The 22,067-nt window shown below is 46.5% G+C and overlaps 1 protein-coding gene across 3 annotated transcripts in view; it reads left to right on the plus strand.

The window, feature by feature from the left end:
• The first annotated feature begins 6,201 nt into the window (after nucleotides 1-6,201).
• The window catches only part of PRPF40B (pre-mRNA processing factor 40 homolog B), a 30,698-nt gene continuing 14,832 nt past the window's right edge, over nucleotides 6,202-22,067 (plus strand). For 2 of the 3 annotated variants that reach the window (XM_066615730.1, XM_066615732.1), the window contains exons 1-14: nucleotides 6,202-6,251; nucleotides 10,230-10,322; nucleotides 11,573-11,722; nucleotides 11,811-11,891; nucleotides 13,358-13,385; nucleotides 14,058-14,083; nucleotides 15,719-15,796; nucleotides 16,858-16,968; nucleotides 17,944-18,064; nucleotides 18,161-18,191; nucleotides 19,502-19,669; nucleotides 20,461-20,563; nucleotides 21,227-21,291; nucleotides 21,545-21,709. In XM_066615730.1, the coding sequence (XP_066471827.1) occupies nucleotides 6,249-6,251; nucleotides 10,230-10,322; nucleotides 11,573-11,722; nucleotides 11,811-11,891; nucleotides 13,358-13,385; nucleotides 14,058-14,083; nucleotides 15,719-15,796; nucleotides 16,858-16,968; nucleotides 17,944-18,064; nucleotides 18,161-18,191; nucleotides 19,502-19,669; nucleotides 20,461-20,563; nucleotides 21,227-21,291; nucleotides 21,545-21,709 (1,223 nt within the window). In that variant the 5' untranslated portion in view covers nucleotides 6,202-6,248. The remainder of the gene's footprint in view (nucleotides 6,252-10,229; nucleotides 10,323-11,572; nucleotides 11,723-11,810; nucleotides 11,892-13,357; nucleotides 13,386-14,057; nucleotides 14,084-15,718; nucleotides 15,797-16,857; nucleotides 16,969-17,943; nucleotides 18,065-18,160; nucleotides 18,192-19,501; nucleotides 19,670-20,460; nucleotides 20,564-21,226; nucleotides 21,292-21,544; nucleotides 21,710-22,067) is intronic. The other variant, XM_066615731.1, reaches the window with a different exon arrangement.

The following is a 22,067-nucleotide window of genomic DNA, read 5'->3' on the forward strand; positions in this document are numbered from 1 at the left end:
GGCTGCCACCTGCTGGTAGCAGTTTGGACAGAACCTAAAAACAGTAATCTCCCCAAGAGCTACATGTACACTATTCAACTACAGTTCTAATTTCTTAGCTCAGACATCTGTGGAGACTATTAATAGTTGTCATGCCACAGCCCCTTACAACTCAGACAGACCTAAGAGCTGTCCAATCTCACCAATGACTTATTCAACTACAAAATATCTGAACATTTTCATTTCAAAAGTTAGATTTCTTTGTCATCTACAAGAAAATGGTACGGTTTCCATTCTACAAATTCATACATTTTTGGTAGGTCATATAAAGCCTGTTCCTTGGAATTTCAAAGCTCCAGTGTAGATTAGTAACATTTTTCTGTCCAAGCAAACCAGAGATGAGATGGGAGATCTTCCATGTTGCTGAAAAACACCCACGGTGTGTGTACGAAACACCCATGGTGTGTGTTCAGGACTGTGGCACTGACGAAGGGAGGGGTTAAACCTCCTTGTTTTTTACTTTCGGCCTTGTTTTCCCAATTTAAAACTACCCCCAAAGTACAATTTGCTGCTCAGGGAAAACATGCATATATGTTCTGGCCAATGGGTTGGGTTTTTTTGGTGAAAAACAGTAATGGGGACCCCAGTGCCATAGTCCTAAACCAAATCCCATTCAGCCCAGCTATCTGTTATAGCTTTTAAAAAGCAAAAGATAGGATTGCTTTCCCTATTGCCAGGGGAATGCCACTGTGTATAATGTATAGAGGCAACCATCTTTTGTTTCACTTGATTGCTTTCTAATAAGCAATAATATTCGGTTGATGGGCCCAGAGCAGAATGAAAATGCTTGCTCCGGGGCTTTTGAGGGTTAGGAGCAAGTCTTCAGTGAGGTGGACACTCCACCCTCAGGATTGGAGTTGGTGAAGCTGGTGGAAGTTGAAATACGCCCAGCCCCAAAAAAAGTCCCTCTCTGTATATTTACTCAGAAGAGCTCAGTGGAACTTAAAAGCAAGTATGCAGAAGACTGTAGCCCACGTTTCACAGCTGGCTGGAAGGAACTTTGTGGAAGTGGCATTCCGAGTAGATGCCATTTGCTTTCAGGGGTGGATGGTGCTTTATAGACTACCATAGGCTACCATACATCTCCAGTGTTCCTTCCTTCATGAGGACCTAGACTCTGTAGTAGCTATTTCCTGTTATTCTGGGAAGAGGTAGCAGTGCATGAGTGACACAGCACATTTTGGAAATTGGATCCAGGCACTGCCAGGTCCATTCAGTACAAACTATTAGACAAAGAAAATTCTCAAGCACTTCGTAATGGAAAATAGCCATACAATAAAAAGTAACTGTGGAAAGTGTGCCAAGTGTATCAGCCATTTCCAGGGGAGCCTGGGAGCATGCTCTTTGTAGGATTAATAATAGATAGATAAAACTACAATCCAGAACACACACATCCCTGCCTAGATGTCATCAATGTGCACCTTTCCCCATTGACTTTCATCATCTCACTAACTAAAAATTTGCTTCAATATAAATGCAATCCTGTTACGGTAACTTGTAGCCTGTTTGCTAAATGGGTATAATAGGCAGGGAAGCTGCAGCATCACAGTACAGAGGCCTGGTATTCAGTACATGCCATTTACCAGAACATATAGATAAGGCAGAGATTTTCAAACTGCTGGAACACATTCATGTGTCACTAGAGAACTGCTGGCACACCACAAGAAGTGAATCAAATACAGGTCCTGCTTTGTCATGCACTGTTTTGACATCCACTGATTTGACTCACCACTGATACTAGGGGTCCACCTTTAAATGCCTTGTAACAAGGGAAAAAAGCACCAAAATCCCATTTCCTGCCTTCACGCTGTTAAATAATTATAATTTCATTCCATTAGATTCCATGATTCACCCCATCTAATGGCTGAATGAGGTATAGCATCTATACCAATGCATTCTGGGATAACAATGGAGTAGCAAGAAATCTAGAAGTGGGTCTTTAAAGCTATTTTTGCATTTATTTGTTTTATCCACTGAGGGTTCCAGAACAGAACCCCAGTGGATAACAAGGCATGATCTGTACCCAAAAAGATTCTTGTGAGCTTAAAGCATCCACTCATGATGGAAGTTGGTCACTGCCCATCAGCTGCTCTGAGGTTGCCTCTTCCCAATTAGCCTACAGGCAATTCTGCTTGCATCTTTGCATCATTCAACTGTAACATTACCTAACTTCTGAGAAGACATATGCAAGACAATGATTCAAGCAGAGACACAGAGGGCATGCTCCACTGAAAGCAGGTCTTTCTTATTCTCACACCCCAACATCAATCTTTTCAGGTGTGAGGAGTAATGTCAAATTTAATTCAGAAAAAAAAGTGCATGCCTCAGTTATCAGAAATTGGAGAATCACCAAGATAGAGAACAGGTATACTTGGGGGAAATGATATTAATGACTTGAACCTATTAGCTTACTGAACCAACCTTTGAGCACTCAAAAAAGTGGTATAGAAATAGTTTTTGTTTTTTTTAAATAAACCTACACACGTTTACTCAGGTGTAAAAACCATCAATTTATTTGCTTAGGAGTTCAGATATAGTGGGAAAAGAGATGTTCAGATACATCTGTTAAGTAGCTGCAGAGGGTTGAGTTTACCACTTTGTTTCTATAGGACTTTTACCAGCACTTTGTCAGGAAGAAATTCAGCAGGCAGTTCTCTCCATCACTTTATATCTCAGGGGTGGCCAACCTTACAACTTTAGAGCTCCTGAACCTTTGTGTAGAAGAGGGAATTTCAGCAGGTGCAGTTTGTCAGTCTCACAGCTCTACACAATTGTTAAAGATTCCAGGAGCCCTAAAGTTGAAAGGCTGGCCACCCCTGCTATATCTTCATTCTATTAAGGCTCCACCTGTTGAAGTGTTGTTGTCAGTTGTTAATACAGCCTTGCTGCAAGAGGGAACCTCAAATTGCTCCTGACATTAGCTGGCATAGGCGGCTCCAGCTCATAAATACTACAAGTCTAACACCTTGTAAACACATAAATGCTGTGTTTAACGCCTTAAAAAGCCATTAAAACTCAAACTTGATCAAAGTCAGCTGCCTACTTTGGAAGTTCCCTTCATTCAAACACCACTTGAACAGTGACTAACAGTTGCGCTCCCCCTTTTGACTTCCAAGGTTCCTGTGCGAATAACAGCTATATGTCAGACAGGCCCATCACCCTGCTCTACAGAATGTCTCAAGAAAATGTACACACCCTTTATTGTGTCCAATTTATTATGCTATAATTCACACATATATTGCATATGGTGTACACAGAAGCAGTTGCTTTGACCCAGTTAATTAATTAGACCAAGTGCTCAAAATGTTCCCTATTGGTGTCCATACACTGCTGATATCATTGACTACAGAATCCACAGACATCTTCCAATATGTGCGCTGTACACACCCTTTATTGTGTCCAATTTATTATGCTATAATTCACACATATATTGCATATGGTGTACACAGAAGCAGTTGCTTTGACCCAGTTAATTAATTAGACCAAGTGCTCAAAATGTTCCCTATTGGTGTCCATACACTGCTGATATCATTGACTACAGAATCCACAGACATCTTCCAATATGTGCGCTGGGATAGTTTGTACATCTCTTCAATTGCTTCCCTTAGATATGAGTGTTGCAGGTTTTCCTACAATTAAGTATGTATGAATTAGAGCTCATTAAAATATGTGTACGTTTTTGGGAGACACCCTGTATTATATAGCTTCATGCCATGTCTTCACCACACATTGGTGAGAAGTCCTGCAAGGGCCAAATAATTGAGAGACAGATGTGCCTAACTTTATAAGCAGCAAAACCTTGACTGTTCTCCATTTGAACTTTACCGCTTTTCTGTTTCAGCTATTTTCAATTTATAACCACATTTCAAATTTTATCCATATGCTTTCCTCTTTTGTCCAATTTCATCCAACCTTCCAAAACATTTGTTGACGTGCTAGTCGTTTTTTTCTTTTCTTTTTGTTCATTTGAGCTTTTTGCACACATTCATGTGTGTCATATAGTTATGTTTTTTGCTGGCCAAAATAAATTTGCAAGCTAAACAAGACCATGCTTTGACTTTCATCCACCTTTTACTTTCATCCATGCTCTGGTCCCTAACCAGACAAAATGCAAGTTGTTGCTGTACTGCATGATCTTCCGACAACAGCAGTTGCAGACTTTCCTTTCCCCAGGATGCCTCTGGGCAATGTTCTATCTTCCTGTGGTTGGCAACCTTCAGTCTCGAAAGACTATGGTATAGGCCTACAGCACCTGGTATTCCCAGGCGGTCTCCCATCCAAGTACTAACCAGGCCTGACCCTGCTTAGCTTCCAAGATCAGACAAGATCAGGGATGTGCAGGGTAACATGTTCTATCTATTTCATCTGCAAAAATGGCTCCCTCCATTGCCAACCATCCAACCAGGCCACTGCAGCTATGAGTTTAACAATAACTGGATGCTCAGCCATTAGCAGGCAATAATTTTTATCTCTGTGCCAGGGGTGCCCAAACCCTGGCCCTGGGGCCACTTGCGGCCCTCAAGGCCTCTCAATGTGGCCCTCAGGGAGCCCCCAAACTCCAATGAGCCTCTGGCCCTCCAGAGATTTGTTGAAGCCCGCAGTGGCCCAACAAAACTTCTCTCAGCATGAGGGCGACTGTTTGACCTCTTGGGTGAGCTGTGGGATGAGAGCTCCCTCCACTGCTTGCTGTTTCACGTCTGTGATGCAGCAGCAGCAGCAAAGGAAAGGCCAGCCTTGCTTTGTGCAAGGCCTTTTACAGGCCTTGAGTTATTGCAAGACCTTCATTTGTTCATATGTTCATCTTTAATATATTCATTTATGTAAATGTATGTAAATTTATTCAAATTTTAAATGTAAATTAATTCTTTTTCCCCCCAGCCCCCGACACAGTGTCAGAGAGCTGATGTGGCCCTCCTGCCAAAAAATTTGGACACCCCTGCTCTATGCTACAAAAAAAGCACCACCTGCTGATACCTGTATATATCAAGGGACTCTTAAAGGCACAAGAGCATACTAGGTCATTTTTGGGAGTGCTTACTGGTCAGTTTCCTATATTATCCACAGAGAGGTTCTTAAACACCATGCCCTCATTCATCCTCATAGTGACATCTATTCTTTCCCCTAGCTTTTTTTTTCTTGAACACCAAACTAGACCAGTGTTTCTCAACATTTGTCCTCTACTGTACCACTTCACATGGTCTACCTAGCTGAAGTACCACCAGAAGAAACTGGTGATGACATCATCACCAGTTATTTCTGGGTTGGGAGGGCAGATGCGACACAATCAGCACCAGTAAGAGGCTCAGGGTGAATGGGAGAGCTTTTTTGAGAGTGGAAAAGCATGCTCAGGAGCAGGGGTGGGCAAACTTTGCACTTTAGGGATCCTGGACCTTTAACAATGTTCTAGAAGTGGGAATTTCAGCTGGTGCAGCTTCTCACAAGCTGCCCCTGATGAAATTCCCTCTCCTGCGCAATTGTTAAAGGCCCAGGATCCCTGAAGTGCAAAGTTTGCACACCCCTGATCTGGAGCCTCCAACCGCTGTTTGTTGCGTCACGTTCCTGATCTCGCAGCTGGGCGCCAAGTGTTCGTGGGTCCCACAAGTACCACCAGACGCCACCTCAGCTGCAGCTGGTGGTACCCGTACCACTGGTTGAGCAACACTGAGCTGCGGAAACCTTCTGCAGACGGGGTGAGCGGATGCCACAGAGGACAGAGTGCCTCCACTTGTAACCATTGTACAGAAGAGGGCAGGTGCGGCTGCGCATGGAAGGGTTGGAAACGCTGCCGCTGCCCACATTCCCTCTTCTACACAATGGTTCAATGCATAGGCACTGTGTCCTCCCTTGCACCTGGTCACCCCGTCTGCAGAACTCAGCACACATCATGGTTATTGCACTCTGCGGGGTGGAGGAGGGGGGAGGCAGAGAAGAAGCTTTCTGCACATGCTCAGAGGGGGGCTTTCTGCACATGCTCAGAGACTCTCTTCTTTCTCGGTGTGTGACAGAAGGGCTCCGGCTCTGGCTGGATGCTGGTAGCAGAGCCTAGCCTGGCGGGCTCTGAGCAGCGCCGGGGATGCTCTGCTGCCCCCCCCCCCAGCGCCCGGCCTCTCCTTCAGCCCGCCTCCTCCAATCGCGGCCGCCCTTACTGCTGGGTGGGCTGAGCCGAGCTGCCCGCCCGCCCGCACGCCCAGCTGATCCGAGGCTCGGCCATGGTAATGTCTCCCGCTTTGTTATCCCCTCCCCGAAGGTTGCAGGCGGAGATGGGCCCGGGGGCGGCGGGGCGCGCGCGGGTGTGTGTGGCAGCTTGCGGGGGCGGGAGGGTGCAGCACTCTCCGCCCGCGGGCCCCCCTGGTGCAAGGATGGGGGCATGGCGGTGGGGTTTGTGCCCTCCCCTCTCCTCAGAGAGGAGCCCCTTGGGGAGAGCCGGGCAGGAGGGTGCTCACAGGAAGCCGGGTGGCGCGGGCATCCTCAGCCTTCAGGCCTGTGCGCACTGTGCAAGGGTGCAGAAGCATCTCACCTGGACAGGTGCATTCCATGCACGTGTGCAAAAGCCCATGTGCACGCCTCTTCCCACACGCATCCACAACATTAGTGTCGGTTTTGTTCCTGCTGGATCAAAACTTGGCTAAAAAATGCCCCTTCGCGGAATTTTAGGGCACAATCCTCACCAGGCCTACTCAGAAGTAAGCCCTCTTTTGTTCAATGGGGCTTACTCTCAGGAAAGTGTGGTTAGGATTGCAGCCTTCACCTCCCAAGGATACACTAATTTTAAGTTGAGTCATCCTCTCTGCTCCCCCACCAGGTAGATTTCATGGTGGCTGCGCAGCAGGGAATCTGAACCTTCACAGCTGAACTGGTATCTATTGTGCTATGTCAACTGGCTCATCTGTTTCCACACCCATCAGCAAACACTCAGTGCCCCTGGGAGCCAGGCACCCAGCAATCATACACAATTATGTGCACACACTAGTTTGTGCAGGTAGGGATGGGCACAGACATGCACCAAGAGGCACAGATGCACAAATATTATTGCATGCAGGTGCATTTATCTACATATAAATATGTAGATCTTGTATTTAATGTACACTGCATCTTTTGTAAGTATAACACCCTGCCACATGTACTTTTGTGAAGGTGCATGCAATAGTATCTGAATTGTGCTTATCGGCAGATAGACAATGCAGATAAATATGTAGGTGTACAAAATGCAAATGTTAGGACACGGGGATGTGGATACACAAATCAGCATGGACCTACCTCTGTGTTTATGCAAGGAATGAAGCCGTTCCTCAGCCAGAGTGAGAGCCTAGGAGCTATACAGACCAGTGAACTGAGACTATGTTCCTGCTGTGCTTTGGGACTCACCAAAGGCATCCCTGAACTGAGGCAGGCTTGTGGCCTCATGTTGGTCATAGGACTGAGGACTGTGTAGCACCCTCCCCACAACACATTAGGATTGCAGTAGGATGTACATGTGTTGATGTCAAAAGCTTAGAACGTCTTCATGGCCTCCCAGGCCATGCACTGATGGCAATAGGCTTAAGGCTAATTGGAGATTGGGAACAAGGTGCTATGTATCTACAATGAGGTGAAATTCTCTGTATCTCATTTTATAGAAGACTTGGCTTTCCCTCCATATCTTTTCCCAATCTTGGGCCTGAATACATGCACTAGAGTGGATTATAGCTCTTCAAGCTACAGATACTGTTTTGAATGTTCCGCCTTATAAAGAAAAAATAATAAAATTTTCTGCAAGTAACAAACTAGCACATAGAAGCAGAAAGGTTCTAGTTCAACCAGCTCTTACCCTGCTAATGCTCTTTTTGCAGTGAGTTTCTTGTGTGACATCTGTAGTGGTACAAGTTCATTCTACCACTTCATTTCCATGTCATTCGGCTGTGTGTGTATGTGGACCAAGCTTTATACAAGAGAGAAAAAGGAATAATTTGGGTGTGTTTTTGTTTACTACCAACATTCTTGCTCCTTCCCAAATGTAGCCATTCATGCTTAATTCTCCATCCCCACACATGATCCTTTCCATCCACCCCAAGCCAAAACTCTGTTTCATCCTAAATGTGATTGTATTTGTTAATCTCTATATCCGTATGCATTCCCAAAAGGTAGCTGTCATCACCATAATGCACTGAAAAGGGCAATTGATAGCATAATCCTGTTTACTCCAAAGGAAGGCCCACTGTGTCCAATGTGACTCATTTTTGAGTGAGTGTGTTCAGGTTTGCTGCCTAAAGTAAGCAATGACTTGAAGTACTTTCCCTAGTGAGGAAAATTAAAATATTTGAGGCCTGGAAGTTTATAAAAAGCATAACTATGGGATGGACATAATAGAGGTTTATGAAATGAAGAATGGTGTGGACGTTATCTCACCCAGTTTCAAGCATCACAAGGGAAATGCTGCCCCATTGGGCTGTTTGGAGGAAAATGAATGGCGAGGAAGGGAACGACTTGACTTTCCATCTCTATTAGCTTCACATTAAAAATAGCAACCCCTTCTTGTACCTGGAGGTGTCACCTAATGGAGTTGATTGGCGATGGGCTCAGGCCTGACAAAAAGGAAGCACTTTTCACCCAGTTAACCTTTGGAATTCCACTGGATGTAGAGATGGCTGTTAGGCACTAGCTTACTGGCTTTTTATTTTTATTTTTAAGGACTAGTCAGATCTGTGGAGAAGGCTGAGGTCTACCCATGGCTATTAGGCACAAGAGCTAAATGGAATCTCTGTGTACAGAGATGGTATGGTTGTTGTGTACCTGATGCTGGGAACGACTTTCCTCGTTGTTCTTTGCCTGTGAGCTTCTAAAGACTTCTGGCAAGCCATTGAGGGAGATGGAATGCTAGTCTAGAGGGATCTTGATCTGATCTGGCAATTCAGTTCTTAGGTTTAGTGTGTTCACTCATGTTATACAGGAGGGAATATCCTGGTAGATGTACTGTAATTCTGTTCTTGCCTTCATGGTTTCCGCTCTAAACTCTGTGTTTATGAGTTTATAGGCCATAAGAGCACAATAGGCCATTTATAGGCAGCACAGCTATCAAAGCTCATTAGATACCTGAGTTCTCTGCTTGCAGCTCCAGAATTTGCCATTCTGCAAAGTCTTCTTTTTGCCGGCCAGGACTGCTTTGTTTTTGAGATGAGGTGGTGGTGGTCTGTCTGCTGTTTTCCTGGCCAATCTTTTGTACTAGCTGCAGAACTGACTAAGGAAAGGTTACACATCTAGAAAATACGCACAATTGGTAGGGCTATGTGTCTGTGACACACACACACACAGAGAGAGAGAGGTATGTAAACAGTGGAGCCAAATAGACGTGGAATTCAAGAGGTACAGAGTGTGTATATGTGTCAGTTCAAAATGGCAATACTGTAGTTGGTGATGATAACACAATCTTCCTAGCTTTGCTATGCTAATTATCACCTGTTACAAGAGAGGAAACTGATGTCTGAATTCAGGCCTAACAGGTAGAATCAAATTTTCTGATATATTCCAGTTCAGCTGTTTTACTCTGGAGTTTTTATTTTGAAGTTCCTTGGTTGACAGTTTCTTTCAAGTCATCAGCATGGTCTTGTGAAAGCCTGACATGTGCTCCCATTGCTTTCTGAATGTTTCCATTTTTCATGTAGATTTCTGACTTTTGTCAGAAAGTTTGACTGTGTTGGGGTTAGATTTGAATTGATGCACAATGTTTTCTTCTCCCCTACATATCTTACTTGATGTGGCAAACTAGGAAAATTTTGTTTTCAGAAATGACTGCCGTGGCTTTGTGATTTGTTGCTGTACTCATATACATTTAACAATAAATTTTGTAGTCTTTAAGATGTGCCACAAGTTGTCTGGAAAATGGCAGACTGGAATCCAGGAGTCTGTGCCAGTAGAAATCCTCATGTGTTTTTCAGCCGTGTGCTTCAAAATATAATACCAGTTTGTAGGAATTTGAAAATTGTTTGTAATCCTGAGGAAATACTAAAGATTTGAAATATAATTCATTTATTTCCTCATTAGTTCCTTCCAACAAACTTGGAGCCATGTTTTCATCTGATAACATTTAACTTGTGGCTGAGTGAGGATTAGCTATTGTCTTAGCGACCTTCCCTTTCCCCAACTCTGAGCTCAACCTGTTTTTCCTTGCATTTACTCTGTGCTATTCTGCCTCTCTTTTTCTTTGCTGTTCACAGTCAGCTCCAGACTCAGGCAGTGGCCCGCCTCCGGGGCAGCCAACCCCGTTCCCCCCTGCCCCACCGCCACCACCAATTCTGCCTCCTCCTTTTGTAAGTCAGTTATTATCCCAGCTTGTGTTTAAGCATGCTTAACATTCTGGGTTTAGGGTGTATTGTGTTTCTGGGTCTTATCTAAAAAATGTTATGTACCAAGGTGCTGCGTGTGATTGAGGAACTGTGTACTAGAATATGTTTTGGGGTTTCTAAGGGTGTACGTGCACCTGTGCTGCAAACAGCAGTGTAGTGGAGTTTATAAAACCCCCTTAATTTTTTACTGGATAAGGGAGCAGGTCCCTGCCCTGAGGAACTTACAGTCTAAAACTTGAGACCGTGGGGACTGCAGAAGAAGGGGAGGGAGAGAGAGATGGAGGGAGGCAGGGGTAAATAGGAGAAGAATATGTATTTATTTCAGGAACGTGTGCTCAAGCTTGGCTGTAGTAGGGGATAAATGCTTCAGTAGCAGATTCGCTTGTAATGGGCTTCTGCTCCCCTTTCACATTCAGTCTGCTTCTTTCCAAGTTGGCAGTGAAGACAGTACAGAAGTGACATACTGAACCCCTGAAGTTACTGCTGGAATAAATGACTGCTGTTTTAAAGTGCAAGTGTGAATGCACCCCTAGCCTGAATTAAACCATTTCTGCCCAACGTGGCATATACACCACAGGGACTAAATGTGGACCTGTGGACCGGGCAAAAATGGGTTAACTGGACTGTATCTGAAGCAGTAGTGGGCAACGTAAGGGCTGCATGTGACCTGTAAGGCACTTGTACTGAACTCCCAAACTCCTATTTTTTCATTCTACTTAATCCTCAAAGTATTAGTGAAGATGTAATTTCAGAATGTGTCTTTCTCTTTGTGCCTGCATCCCTGTATGTGGTAGATCTGTGTAGTAGATCTCTTAAACCCACCCAGACTTTTTACTTTGATGTTGCTCCCCTGGTGATCAGATGGGTTTGGATCAATGGGTGTATCCCAGGGAATGAGTTCTGGCAGTGCTGGGAACTTAAGCATCATGAACCATGACAGAAAATGCGGAGAACCCGGTTGTCTTTTTGCATTTTTACCCTAGTCAGCAGTTGGGAAGGGTAACTTTCTGAACGGTGAACTGAAGACCCAGACCTGGACGTCTGTGAGCCAGTTGCCCATGCCTGTGCTGTGGTAGGATTTTGTGCCTGTGCGCCCCCTGTCTGTTGAAGTGTGATGCTACTGTGTGCCCCTGCTCTTTGTTTTCCTGGAGAGATTGACTTGCTCTGGTGTATATGATTCAGTACATACTGTGTCTCTCTCCCTTTGCTCCTAGATGCCTCCTCCGGGGATCCCACCACCATTCCCCCCAATGGGTCTGCCTCCCCTGGGACCACGCCCACCCCCAATGCCACCTATGCCCCCAGGCATGATGCCGCCTCCACCACTGATCCCACCCATGCCTGGACCTCCGCCCCTGGGACAGGTAATGCCCATTCAATGCCTTTTTTTGTGTGTCTAGCTGTCCATCTGTTTCTCATATGCATACAGCAGTACTTTCTCTTTGTTCCCAGATGCCAGCAATGGTGCCGCCAATGCTGCCTGGAATGATAATGCCCGGCGTGCCAGCTGGTCCAGTCCCCGTCTCTGGAGGGGTGAGTGCCTGAGTGGGGCAGTCATTCAAGGAAGTAGAGTAGGATGTGAGCTCCCTGAGTGGTACACACAGCAGGAGTTTGCTTGCATGCAAAGTTGGACTTGTGAGCATGGCTGTGGTTTTGGGTCAGGTGTCCACCCCTACTTGCCTCTCTGGTGCTGTGCTGCTACCTTCTCACTTGGGCTCACATGCTCTAATGGCTGCTGCAGTAGTCCTTTGTGCTGCATGTGCAGCACTCTTGACCCAAAGGTTGACCTGCTGCTGGAGCTGGAGTTAGCAAATGGCAGGGGCCCAGGTCACCAGCCTGTGGGGCTGAGCACGCAATGTGGCACACGCAAGTGAGGCAGCCTTTGCTAGAAAGAGCACATGGGCAATAGGATTGATATTGAAAGAGGCAGTAGATGCATTCAGGATGAAGCAAAGGTTGCAAGTGCATGCATCTGAATCTCAACAAGTGTTTTGTTCAAGAGAGGAGCTGCTATGGGAGGGGAGAATCTGAGTGCGTAAACTTAGATGCATCCCTGGCTGCCACCTCTACGCTCCAGATAGTCTCACCAAGCCACTTCTCATTATCCTCCCCCCCCCACACACACACATTTGGAGAGGTCTTTTTGACAGAGTGAAAAGGTAGCTGAGAGGAAAGAGGCACAAGATGGTGGGGGGAGGACCAAGTTGCTGACCAAGTGCTTGCAGCTTGCTCTGTAGAAATCAGCAGGTGAGGATACTATGGCATGGGGAGAAGTGCTGCCACTAGGTTATGACTGCGGTTCAAGTGATGGTTGAAGACACAGCAACAGGTGCCAGGAATGCTGGAAGACACTTGTTCTCAGATTCCATCCCCTGACTTGCTAGGGCATTAGGTGGAGGAGAATGGGGGAGGGAAGTCGCTCCATGACAGTGCTTTGTTTTGCGTGCAGGAGGCACTGGGCTTAATCTTCCATGGGTTCAGTTAAAGGACTTCAGGGAGCAGGGCTGGGAAGATCTTCTGCCCAAGGTCTTGGAGAACCAGTACCCTTCAGGACAGATAATGCTGGACTTAATGGACCAATGATCTCATCTGCTATGTTCAGAAGGCTTTTGTTCCTTCTCACACTGTGGCAAGTCAGTGGACAAAATCTTGTCCTTGTTTAGCCTCTTCAGACATACGTCAAACTAAATGAGAGCTCTATTTTTCTAGGCTGGGATAAAAGGGGTGTATGTTTCCCTGGACACTGCAATGTCTCAGCAGAAAGGATTCATTTGTTACCATATTTATATCCTGTCTTTCTTCCATAATGAAACTTAGGGCCATGTACATAATGTCTCTCCTGGTGGTCTCCCATCCAGGCCATGACCAAAGTCAGATCTGCTTAGCTTTAGTCAGGTAGCTGTATCATGCTCTGATTCTGGAGGTGGAGTGGGGTGGGAGGGCATTAGAATTCTCTCTGGGTTTGGAGGAAGCCCTTGATTTCACTCTCTCTTTGACAGGCAGTTCCTGTGACAGATCCATCCAGTGGTGAGTACCCATCCAGGGTTTATGAGTGCATCCAGATCACAAGGGTGAGTGAGTGAGTGATCGATCTGATACAGAAGGTTATACTCCTTTAAAATTAAAAAAATTTCATACATTTCCCCCCAAAACCAGAAGTGCCTTTCTAGGACTGTGCCTAGAAGTGCCTCAGAGGCCATTCTGAGACCCGTGGAAGCTGCACGCGATCTCCACAGACCTCTGAAAGGCCCCTGAAAGTGTCGGAAGGCAACTTCTGCTTTCGCCTAATGAGGCTTTCGGGGAGTTTCCGAGGGCTTCTGAGGGCCGTGGAGGCCCTGCTCAGCCTCCACAAGCCTCAGAAAGGCCTCCGGAGGTCCTAGAAGGGCACTTCCAGTTTTTGCCCAAAACTGGAGGCTGCATGCGGCCTCCACAGGCCTCAGTAGAGCCTCCAGAGATGACTGGAGCACAGATCTGGTCACCTCCGGAGGGCTCATGTGGGGCCAAGTCTGGCTCCACGCAGGTCCAGGGGATCCACGCAGGTCCAGGAAACATGTGATCCTTTTCCAGGGGACCCACATTGAACCAGATCTGCAGATTGAAATTCCGTGGATAAACAGGCTCCACCTGTACAGCTGCAGTGTCTCCTCTGCAAGATGGCCTTTGGCATCTCTCCCTAATCTCTGCTTTCTTTTCTTGCAGCTGCAGTGACCCAAGCTGCACCTGTGGTGAGTAACTGGTTCTAACCACCTCTTTCAGGCACTCTTTTTCTGCACCGGAAATGCTCTGTTCCTTTTTTGTCACAGAGAATCCAGGTACCTTCTCTCCATGTGCACTTCTCTTGAGAGGTTGTTGCATGCTTCCAATCCTCTGTGTGCAGTTCCCTTTTGTTACTGGGAAATATGTGATCCTTTTCCCTAGCTATATCAATAGACACTAATGTGCAGAGTGTGGTTAGGGTGATGCCTATTGGCTGATGCCTGTGGAGGAGGAGGATGATAATGATGAGAGAGACAACTTGTAATGTGCATTCCCTCACGTCCCCCCTTGGTACCTTCCAGATAAAGTTAGCAAGGTACTTCTCTCTAGGTAGGCAGTTAAACTGATCTGGCTGCTTTTCTTTACATTTTTACACTTAGTGTGGGGTAGAGAATCAGGACTGAGACCACAAGGCGAAAAATTTTAGCCCTTTCCTCTTGTGTTACAACCCTGATGAAAATGGCTTCCCCCAAATGGCTTCCCCCGTTGGTACCAGTTCCTGGGTCTAATGGTGGCAGGGGAAGGCATTTTTGTTGGTAATACAGAGTCAGGTGAAATACTCTGATCTTGATCCCCTGCCCCAGATGTGGCTGATCATTAAATTTTTTAAGAAAGCAAGGCCAAGCGCATGCTTAATGTAATATGTATTTGTTTTTAAGGTAGTTTTCCCTCACTTCAGATAACTGAGAAACACTCTTTTTTAACCCTGGAACTAAGACTGGAGTCAATCTTTGCTCTTGCACCCAAAAAGGTTTATTTTTTAGCATGTGCCTTGTCTTCTTTTTAAAAAAATGGGAAGGTAGAGAATGAATACCTAAGATAAATATGTCGTTCGGTAAATATTACCTGACTGTTGTAAAGTCCATCCCTGTTTTACTGCATGATTCACTGGATCTTTGGGAGCCTTTCATTTGGAAGGAGGCAAATCCACAGCACTGACTCATTCAGAAGTGCGGTAGTCACTCACCTCCTGAGAATAGGTCATTCTTCTGCCTCTCTACATTGGATTAGATTATGCAGTCCAGTCTCACTTGATGCAGAAGCAGGGCAGAATTACCCCCACTCCACCCCCCCCTCCCCGTTGAGAACTGATTGCACCATCAGAGCAGCGGCTCCTGTAGAGACTTGGGGCAGAGCCTCCTTTGTGGGTGGTTAATTTGGCCTCTCAGAAACCTTCTAATTCATTTTGTATCCCACGGTGTATCATTTGGGAAGCACTGATAAGAGAAACTGCTTTGCCGGACTTTTCAGCTGCACTTCTAGTGGAAGTGAAGACAAAACCTAAGAAGCTGCTTCTTTCCATCTTTGTCATGCACACCTAGCACCTCTCCATTCTGTTTAAAAGTTGCACACCACTGCCCTGCTGTGTGTCTGCAGCAAGACTTTGTCCTCCTCCAGCAGGCCATGCCTTCACTCTATCAGTCTTGTGAGGATTCGATATGGCTTTCTGAGAAACCCATGGAAGAGAACACACAAGGAAAGCAAAGGAGTCAAAGCAGACTTTGGAGTGTTTTGAGGATAAGCACTGAGGATAAGCACTGAGACCTCCCCTCCCCCACACTATTGAGATCCAGCATTGACTCTTTTTGTTCTGTTTTGTTCAGATCCCAAATCCATTGACGGGTGCCATGCAACAGAATGTCATTGTTAGCGGCTCCCCAGTGCTGGACGCAGTCCGGAAGGTATTGTGTGCAGTGCAGAGCAGGCATCATCCAAGCAGAGGGAATGGGATGGAGGGAATAGACCAGCGGAGGTAGTGTGGGTGATCCATTCTCGACTTTCTAACATAAGGCAAAATAGGAGGAGGCACATCCATCCAACTGTTCCATTCTGGTTCACAGGATCCTCTCATGTCATGTGGTTTATGCTGTTTCTTTGGTGAATGGATGGCTGGAATGTTCAGCTTCTGTTCTGGCACAGAGCAGTAATCGTATGCTTGACTCATAACATTTCAATTTGGTCCTTCCTCCATAGAGCTCATGGTGGCCTACATAGTCCTTCACCCCATTTAACCCACTCAGCAACCCTGTGAAATAGCTTTGGTAGAGAAAAGGAGACTCACCCATGGCCATCCAATACAGTTTGTAACTGAACAGGATCACTTTGGTCTTAGTCCAACACTCTGACCACTACGCCACACAAGTTGTGTATGCCCAGATACGTGCAGTCCTAGAACCCTTCTCTGTGGTAGTGCACCTTTTGTGGCACTTCCTGCCTTTGAATATCAGATTTGAGTGCCAGCATTGCAATGATATTTGGAAACACATCCATTCTTTCTTGCAGTGTGCTAGTTTCTCATTTTGTCTTCTTGGGGTTGCTCATTGCCTTTGTCAGCAAGACAATTTCATTTAAGCCGCTTCTGTGATGTTGTGACGTTTGGGGCGCAATCCTGACCAACTTTCCAGCACTGGCACAGTTGTGCCTGTGGGACATGTGCCGCATCCTGCAGTTGGGGGCAGTCATGGAGGCCTCCTCAAGGTGAGGCAGTGTTCGTTCCCTTATCTCAGAGTTGCATTACCCTTATGTCAGTGCTGGAAAGCTGGTTAGGATTGCGACCTTAATCTGATTATTGTTTTGTTGCTTTTGATTTTTTAAAATGTGGTAAAGTGCCTTGGGCTCCTCCCTCTAGGAGAGGAAAGGCAGGGTGAAAACACTTGGAACAAAATCAGCCAGTCTAGGCAAAGGGAGCCTGGTCCCATCCCTGCTCTCCAGTCCATTTCTTTCTCTCCCTCCCCCACCCCAGAAGCCTGCGTGGAGTGAGCACAGAGCTCCAGATGGACGCATCTATTACTACAATTCTGAAACTAAACAGTCGAGCTGGGAAAAGCCAGATGAGCTCAAGTCCAAGGCAGAGGTGAGAGCCTTCACTGGCTGTAGGCATGCGGGGCGGGTAAGATGCTGGACCTGGATTTGTCACCTGTCATTGAGCCATGTTGACACTAATGCACTGGGGCAACTGAGGCCAAACAGGGTTCTTGAGAATCAGCAATAACAAAAAGAACACACTGGCTATGCTTTTGATAATGATTTCATTACTGGCCCAGTGAGTCAAGTGGGAACATCAGTTGCTGCAGGCCTTTGCTGGAGTCAAATGAGCCTGGACCTGACTGTGGCTGTAGTCCTGACTCACTTGGAAGTAAACCCCGTTGACTATAATGGGACGTATTTCTGAGAAGACATGCCTAGGCATGGTCTGTAAGTCACTCGGATGAGAGACCCTTGGGAGCCCCTGTTAAGAACCTATAATATTAAACATAATATTAAAAAAATGAGACTGACACATGCACAGTGCCTATCACTGTAACAGGTGTGCTAGGACCCTGGAGGGGGTACACTTTCTGTACACAGAGGCACATGGCACCCCTCCTGAAATATCTGTTGGCCAGAACTGGGCCTCTCCATCTCAGTGTTGAAAGTGCAGATTTTGCTGTCACTTCAAATTGTATCCACAAGTGCAGTGTATTTTCCCCATAGAAATAAATTGCACTTATATGGGAGAAAATAAAGGGATGTAGTCAGTGAGAACTGAGGGGTGGTGGCTCAGTTTACTGGCCACTTTTGCCCACATCTCTAGTTAAAATCAAGACTATTCCTATATATGTAGCCCAACCTAGATCTCTCTGTGGCAGAATGTGTTGGGTACTGGCTTTTATATGTACTGTACTGACAGCTATGTCACTATATGAAATGCAAAAAATAGATCAGTTTAAAAGTTGAAAGGACTTGCCTTGGACCTCTTTGCCTTTCCAAAGCTGGGCAGATGGGAGTCGGGGAGCCTGGCTCCATCCCCTTGCATTGCTTGAGCATTTTTTTTTCTGGGTCCCTTCAGCTCTTGCTCTCACGCTGTCCGTGGCGCGAATACCGTTCTGAGACTGGGAAGCCTTATTACTATAATGCACAGAGCAAAGAATCCCGCTGGACCCGACCCCGCGAACTTGATGATATTGAGGGTGAGGATTTCTGGCAACCAGGGAGAATAGGTGGACATGGTGGGCCATGCCTTCTTCAAACATCCTGGTAACAGTCACTGTCTTTGTTTTCCTCAGCACTAATCAAGGAAGAAGAAGAGGAAGCAGAGTAAGTTCTCATGGCAAAGGGTCCTGAGGTCCTTTTGAAAGATTGGGATAATATAAACATGTGAAGCCACTATACCAAGTCAAGCAGTTGGTCCATCTAGTGGAGCTTGTTGTCCATGCCTGGCAGTGGTTCTCTAGAGTTTCCTATTCAGGGTTCTTTCTCAGCCCTCTCTGCAGATGGCAAGGAGTAAACCTGAGAACTTCTGCAGGCAGAACTTCTGTTTTAACACTGACCTGCAGCCCCTTGTGTGGCTCATGCCATTGTTCCATCTAGCTGGTGCCTTCCACACACAGTGTGTGTGCGCTCTCTTCTACTGCACTAAGAGGCAGACCAACGGATGGCATGCAGAGGTTGCAGATTTAGGACCTGTTGCTGAATGACCTGGGGGGACAGGAGCAAAGCTAGCAGGGCAGTGAGTGGCTGTTTGCTTCTTGTTCCAGGCCTCCGCTAGATGCTAACCCATCTTTCAGAGGGCTCCTCAGTTTGCTTCTCTATGAAATTGTCAAGTCTGGTATCTAGAATTCTTTGATTTTTGTCTGTAAACTGCTCTGTGAACCTTTTTGTTGAAAAGCGATATACAAGTGTGCCCTGGTATCTGCAAGGATTCTGTTTCAGAACCCCCTGAGGATACCTGAAACCATGGATATGCAGGATGCCCCCGCCCTCTAGAAGTTTTTCTGAGTCTGTGCCCTTGCATCTGCCCATGGCCTCTTAGGGTCTCAAAATGGCCATTTTGGCCAAAAAAAACTTCAGATTTTACGAAAAAATCAGAAGTCGCATATTTTCAGGGGGGCGGGGGAGATCTGTGGATAAGCAAAACCATAGATACAGAATCTGCAGATATGGGGGCTACCTATATTTATAGAAAAGTGATATCCCAATCATTCAGCATTTTGAATATCATAACATTCATGCTTTGAAAGACCCTGGTAAAAGTAAAACAAAACCTCAGCTTCTAGCCCTCATGGCTGAGGCAAGAAGCTTGAAAATGTTTCTTGGCCAATGGGATGTTGGAATTCAATAGGTTAAGCAAAACGTCAGGTAGCCAGGGCTGGGAGACAGCACTGCTGGTTCTTTGCTTTTGTAGTTACAGTTCTCAGTCCTTCATCATATACATTTCTCCTTCCTTGCCCTTAAAAGAAAGAAAAAGACCACCCATATAGTTTCCAAGTGTTGAGAGATACAATAAATTTTGCAAAATCAACATAGTGTGCACAATTTGGGCAGATTGCAAAACTGGAACAGATGTTTTGTTTGTGGGACTTTTGCTTTCAAAGTATTAGTAGCCCCGATCCTCTTTTGTTCTGCAGGAGGCAACAGCTGCAGCAGCAGCCAGAGGCCCCACTGTCAGGCCCTGCTAGCCCCAGCCCGTCTTCTGCAGCTACATCAGACACAGAGGGCACAGGTGGCATCGAAGGACGGGAGACGCCAGGCACAGAGGGGGTAACTGCTGCGGCTGAAGAGGAGATTGCAAGCAGGTGATGAGGGCTTTGAAAATGGGGGGGGGGGAAGCCTGTGGGGTTAACTTGAAACTTCCTACATGCAGAACATTACTCTGAAGCTGCAGACTAATCTCTGAAGCTTGCAATCTTTAGTACAACCTGTAGTTGCAAAGCAAGAGGATGGAGGTGACCAGAGTGGGAGGGAAGGGTGTGGCACTTCTGCAAAATCCCCTGTAGTATTCATTCAGTCTGATCCATAAACTCCAGTGCATAGCACCCACAGCCTTTGTGCTGCTACACATGGGAGCAACCACTCACTTCCACCCTCCAGTAGGGTTGCCCCATCTGACTGAAGCCATTTCTGGAGATTACCCCACTCCCTTGACGACATGCCATTTCGTCAATAAGGCCAGTTGAAAAATTCAGGATTGCTTTCAGTGGTCCCTTGGGGATTGATGCTTGTTCCTAGAGACTCCAGGCCAATTCTGGAGGGTTGGCTACCTAACTCATCAAACAGATGGTGTGCTCAGGTTTGTGGAGTCACAGAAGTTAGGTAAACTCATAAGGGAGGGTCTAAGTTAAAGACATTACTAAATTCTCAATTTAGTGTTGAGAAACACTAAATGAAGCACAGGCATATCCTCTGTAAAGGCTTTCAACCCTATGGCACCAGTGGTGGTATGGGCACTCCATGCTTTGGTGGGGCTGTGGGGATCTCTGCAAATTGCACTCTCCTGTGGCTGAGTATGGAACTCAGAATGGTGCACTCACAGCGTTGGTGTCACTATGTGGCCACATCAGCATTCTTTTGTTTCCCCCTGGGTCAGTTGTGATCCTGGACAGAGAGATGAGGAAGAGCGTAGTACTGGCAATGCCTGGAGCAACAAAGAAGAAGCCAAACAAGTGTTTAAGGAACTGCTCAAAGAGAAGGTACTGGTGGGATGCAGCAGGATGGGGTAGAGGCTCAGAGATTCCTTGGAGGAACTGACGTTTGTTCAACAGCTAGAACCCAGTGGTAAAACTTTCCCTGAACAGTATCTGTGTAGGCATGTTCTCTGAGCGGCCCGCTTGGAGGCAGGCTGTGCAGCATGGCCTTTCCCAGTTTGAAGAGACACTTTGCCAGCAGTCTGAGGCAAAGAGGCAAAGAAGGAAGGCCCCTAGCTAGGGAGACAGACCAGGGACAGACTGCACTTGCTCCCGGTGTGGAAGGGATTGTCACTCCCGGATTGGCCTTTTCAGCCACACTAGACGCTGTGCCAGAACCACCATCCAGAGCGCGATACCATAGTCTTCCAAGACTGGAGGTTGTCAATACCATGATGGAAAAAAACCCACTTCTCCTTGCACATAGAAAAGCAGCATGTCGGGGAGGAGGATGGACAGAACCCTTCTTAACAAATTGATTTTCTACATGTAGAGGGGTTTTGGGATGGGAGGAGTAAACGTGTCACCTGAATTGGTATAGTCCAGGCAAGAACTTGCCATTATTTTGCTGATCGTATGTACTGGCCTTGAGATGGGGGCGATGGGGAGGGGGGAATGTGTGCACTCAGAGGTCCATCCTGGTTGAATACTGCTGTTCTCTGGTTACAGGGTGTCCCAGCAAGTGCATCGTGGGAGCAAGCCATGAAGCTCATTAGTAATGACCCGCGATTCAGGTATGATCCTGAATTAAATGCTGGTATGTGGTTCCTTCTCTTTCCCTGTCTTTCTCTGTGTCACTGCAGTTTATGGTTCTGCATGAACAGTGCTCCTGGCCCTTTCCCCGCTATCTTAGAAACAGCTGGATTTGGGCCCTCCCAATCATGCCTGTTGTGCAGCTGAGGATTCCTCCCCCTGCAGCTCATACTTCCTCTTTCTCTCTCCTTGTCGATTGTGAATGCCATCCTTGACCCTCTGCTCTGTGCCCAGTGCCTTGCCCAAGCTGAGTGAGAAGAAGCAGGCTTTCAATGCCTATAAGTCCCAGCGGGACAAGGAGGAGAAGGAGGAGGCCCGGCTTCGAGCGAAGGAGGCCAAGGAGGAGCTGCAGCGCTTCCTGGAACAGCACAACAAGATGAGCTCCACCACCCGCTACAGGTAGAGGCAGCTCACTTGCTGCGAGGGTGTTGGCTATCTCTGGCCATGGTCCTGGGAACCAGGAAGCCTGGCTTCTGTCTTTCTGAGTGGGGAGGACAGGGGTCCCTCCTGACAGAAGTTTCTCTTGGGGAGGGACAGGAGTTTAGTGTCATGCAGGCATTGGAATGTTAAGCAGGAATCTGTAAGATGCCAGCATGGGGAGGTGCAAGTTTCTTCCTGATCCTTGTCCTGTTTTGATTCTGGCCCTAGAAAGGGAGCATGTCAAGCCCTGCCTGCCCCATCAGCAAGAGGTGTTAAATTTCTTAAAAATATCTTTTCCCCCCTGTTATCAGAGTGCCAGAGGCAGGTTACAAAACAT

This window comes from Tiliqua scincoides, chromosome 2, assembly GCF_035046505.1.
Source record: "Tiliqua scincoides isolate rTilSci1 chromosome 2, rTilSci1.hap2, whole genome shotgun sequence".
NCBI lineage: Eukaryota > Metazoa > Chordata > Lepidosauria > Squamata > Scincidae > Tiliqua > Tiliqua scincoides.